The 4,299-nt window shown below is 30.4% G+C and overlaps 1 protein-coding gene across 1 annotated transcript; it reads left to right on the top strand.

Moving 5' to 3' along the window:
• The first annotated feature begins 1,068 nt into the window (after positions 1–1,068).
• On the top strand, positions 1,069–1,753 carry LOC125868018 (glycerophosphocholine acyltransferase 1-like). The gene is made up of 3 exons (XM_049548610.1): positions 1,069–1,212; positions 1,292–1,381; positions 1,457–1,753. Exons 1-3 carry the CDS (start codon positions 1,147–1,149, stop codon positions 1,685–1,687), a joined length of 387 nt encoding a protein of 128 aa, XP_049404567.1. The 5' UTR covers positions 1,069–1,146; the 3' UTR covers positions 1,688–1,753.
• Positions 1,754–4,299: the final 2,546 nt, after the last annotated feature.

The following is a 4,299-nucleotide window of genomic DNA, read 5'->3' on the forward strand; positions in this document are numbered from 1 at the left end:
TAGGGTCGTTACATTACTTTTGGACAAAGTTTGTTTTAATTAATTATTTAATTAATTAAATTAAATTAAAAGGTCAAAACGATTTTATTTATTTAAATAATTAGCTGAAACGACCCGACCCAAACACGGATCCGTGCGAAACATCTTTCCTGTTTTATTTGAACTTCCCACCGTTGGAGATGACTGTTCTGAAAGGTTGCAACTTTCAGGAACAACCATGACCGTTTGAAAGGTTGCAAATTTTCATCAATGATCGTGTGGTTTCTGAAAGGTTGGAACCTTTCAAAGCAGTGCTTCTTGGCTATAAATACCTTTGATTTCACAGATGTTTTACTTATGAAAATTTCTGAACTACTTCTTCTTCTACACAAATTTTTATTCATGTACTTTACTGCCGTTGAATGACTCGCTGACACCATTGTTTTGGTTATCAATATACTGATGAACAAAATCATTCTATTATGGGAGGAAATATTCCAATTCAAACCTCGGATACTAGAGGAAAATAATTTCCTTAAGGGGATACTGTGCATTCAGTGGGTTCGAGTTTCTTTCCATTCTGTTTCATACGTTTTTTACAGATTCTATCAGTAGTATTGATTTATAATACACATTGCATAACAATAAGCATTTAATGTGAAGAATTATAATTTTAAATAGTTCAAGGAGATAACAAACTCCTATGAAGTTAAAATATGTAGTTGAGAATTTAACAATAGGTCGGGAGACTATTTAACTATTTTCTCTACGGTTTAGTCCTAAATAGCTAATGTAAAATCTGTACGTAATGATTTAATGAATACCCAGAAAATAGGAAAAAATTTCATTGTTTTTTTAGAAAGCAAAAGAAAGTCTGTTTGCCAATATTAATCCTCTAGTTTGTATAATCGACGTGTGGCCTTTTGAAGAAAGCAAATTGTTAGAGCTTTACACGTGTATTAAATATATATACAGCGACTAGTAATTGTCACTCTAAAACTATGTCATGTTCTCATAAATATAAATATGGGAACCAACATAATCTAGATCTCTCAAAAACCATACTATCAAAACAATGAAATTAAAAATAGTATAAAAAATAATTAGGATTAGAGAGAGAATCATTTTGACAGAGCTGATAGCAGAGGCAAAGACAGAGACCAAGGGATGGAGGAATATTACAATGGAGGTTCATTTGGGAAAGTGAAAGAGCGCTTCAAAGATCGATCCAAGGTACGGTACCTATAATACAAAACATTTAATTTATTAATTAAAATGATGATGAATTGATTAGAGTAATTGATTTGTGTAGAAAACGAAGGAGAGAACGAAGCAGATGTTGTCCAAACAAGCCGTTAAGATCGCTCAACGTGCGGAGGAACATGAACCATTTATTAACAAGGTCTTCCACTTAATTAGTTAGTTTTCACTCCTTCTTGTACCTAATTAATTACTACTCTTGTTAATTAATTTGCAGGTGACTCATCTCTTGGGAGTTCTTGGCTTTGGAGCATTTTGCTTTATTTTGGGTGCAAGTCAGTATTTGCTTTATTCATTCTTGTCTTATATATATCCAACTAATTTTATATCCAATATTCGTCAGGGCCACAGGATATTCGATATGTTTATTGTTTCTTCTATCTTACTTTTGTTCCTCTTCGATGGATCTACTACAGATTCAAGAAATGGCATTACTATCTTCTCGTAAACACACTCAACAGTTTTTCACATTTTCAGTTGTGCTTTCCAATTATTTTAATGGCATAATACATGAATGTGTTATTCAATTTTACACATGTTTAAGGGTAGAAATTGGAGGAGATAGATGTTCACGTGAGGCTAAGTTAAAGGGTAGTGTATTAGGTCACTTTTCATGAGTTGTGTGGTAAACGTATGCTTCTGTATTAATTTTATACACTCTTTATTCAACAATAGTGGACATAGTTGTTCACTGTTAGCGTGACACACCCCTTAAAACACCCCTTAAAAGACTAAACTATAAATAGAAATGTAATTTTTACTATATGATCCTTTGCATATAATAATATACAATGTCTTGAAAAATGTAATAGAAAAATGACTATAGTTATGATAAGGATAAATTAGAAATTAAGTGTAAAAATTATTCATGAATTTCATAAAATAGAAAACCATTTTTCGGTGCGGAATTGGTAACTGAGGAATTCATAGAAGTGGTAGTGTGGTAGATGGTAGTGTGGTAGGTGAGTAACTTATTTTTAAGATTTTATTATAATATCTTTTTACTAAATGTCTTAATCCTGATATCTCTTTAATATTATTTTTTGGTAGTGCTAAATTCATAGTAATATGTAATAATATTTATTGTAATATTCTTCCGATATTTGTTTTAATCTGAATATTTCTTTAATATTATTTATGATATATTCTAGATATAACATATCTTCGGTTCTTTGGTACATATATAAATTTTCCTCCATTAATTATTTTAGTAGTTTTATATCTTCCATAGATTTTATCCAATATTGTAAATATTCGTAATTCATTTTAATCTGAATTTATTTCTAAATCGTACCATTCTATTCTTTCATTATCTAAATATAGATCTTGTAAATCTATCTCATACCATTCTTGATTTAATATATCTTCATAATCATTAAATATTTTCTCCCATATTATTCTTCTTAATTCGATTATTTCTATATTTTTAAGTACATATAAGATTAAAGTTTTGTAGTTTTTTATCATTTCATCATGCATGTATGTAGTCATGTTCTTTATTATGCGAGGTTTTTCAATTATTCCTTCCTATCATATTCATAATCGATTAAATTCATATTAGATTATTATGAACTAGATTATCTGTTTATCATGTTTTCCTGTCACTACTAGCATCGTACTTTAGCGGATACTTTCTTCTTATCAGCGCCTCAACTTTGTTTACTCCCCTAAACGGCTTCCTCGCCTACCGGTTTCAACATTAGGATGGCATAGTATAGAAGTTTTCTCCCTGTTTCCAGTGTGCTAATAAACTAGAAATCATGATTCAAATAATTCTAATACATAATAACTAACATAAATTTATTCAATCATATATATGATATTCAGGAATATATGAAATTAGTTTCGCATATTTTTTGAACAATATACCTTTGCTTCTTGCTTAGCCATGCTATCTGAAATATCTGACTGGATTTCAGATTGTTGTTCCATTTATCTAAATACTAAATTTTTAGTTGAGAGAGTGTTTTGAAAGAAAGTTTATTAAGTTAGGCCTTGCCCGTCTTTACAATGTTTACTACTAAGTCTATATATAGACATACAAATTTACTATTCTAAATACTTATCCTAACACATTTTTTACACATGTGCATTACTATTTACTACTATTCAGGACTACTATTCATGAATAGTTCTTGTTTTGTCTAAAACTATCCTCTTTACGACTTATTTGCACATATTAATAATGTACACTATCTACCACATACACTTGTCATATTTTGTACAAAAGACCCATACCTACTTTATGACAACTATTATGACTTTTACATTTACATTATTTTACACATAACTTTTTCCGTTCATATCTCTTTCTCCTTCTTGTTTTCTTCCTCGCTGATTATTCCAGCTGGACGTCTGGATTATATTATCTTCTCCGTTGCACTTTGAACATATATGGTCCGGGTATTTATGACCAATTAGCTTGCAATATCTGGTTAATAATTCTGCTGAAATAAATCCTTCTTTTAGTGCTCGTGTCGTAGGTCATTCTTCTGGCTTTAGTAGTGATAAAATCTATCTTTGGACTTCATCCATATCTGCTTTCCTTAGCTCCCTTGAATTGGAATAAATCATTAGCTGGTCTCTTGCATAGTAGTTCCATATAGCGTTTTCGTTTAAATATGCTAACTCTTGTATAATTGTTAATATACCAATTATCCTTTTGTTGACATAAAAACTTGGTATCTCTATTTTGCATATCTCTTCTTGTTGTCCGATATCCTCGGGTATAATCATATCTTTAGTTAATCCTATCTTGATAACCTGTATTGGAGGTTTTATTTCCTCGTATAATATCTCCGCTGGTGCTGTATAGAATTTTATATAAAATAAATTTCATTTAGTAACTCTTTTGTATGTGATGAATGCTTTGTGTAGTTCTGGTATTCCACTAACTTCTTCTCCGTCATATGTGTATACGGTATTTAACAGTCCGTAGTTGTAACATGTTCTTACTAAATTAGCGTTAGTTTTTTGTTGTGCAATTAACTTGTTATATCCTTGTAACTTTTGTGTCAAATAATCTTGGTTTGGTTCTTTTGTAGTTGATCTGGGGTTGCG

Source organism: Solanum stenotomum, chromosome 6 (assembly GCF_019186545.1).
Source record: "Solanum stenotomum isolate F172 chromosome 6, ASM1918654v1, whole genome shotgun sequence".
Classification (NCBI taxonomy): domain Eukaryota; kingdom Viridiplantae; phylum Streptophyta; class Magnoliopsida; order Solanales; family Solanaceae; genus Solanum; species Solanum stenotomum.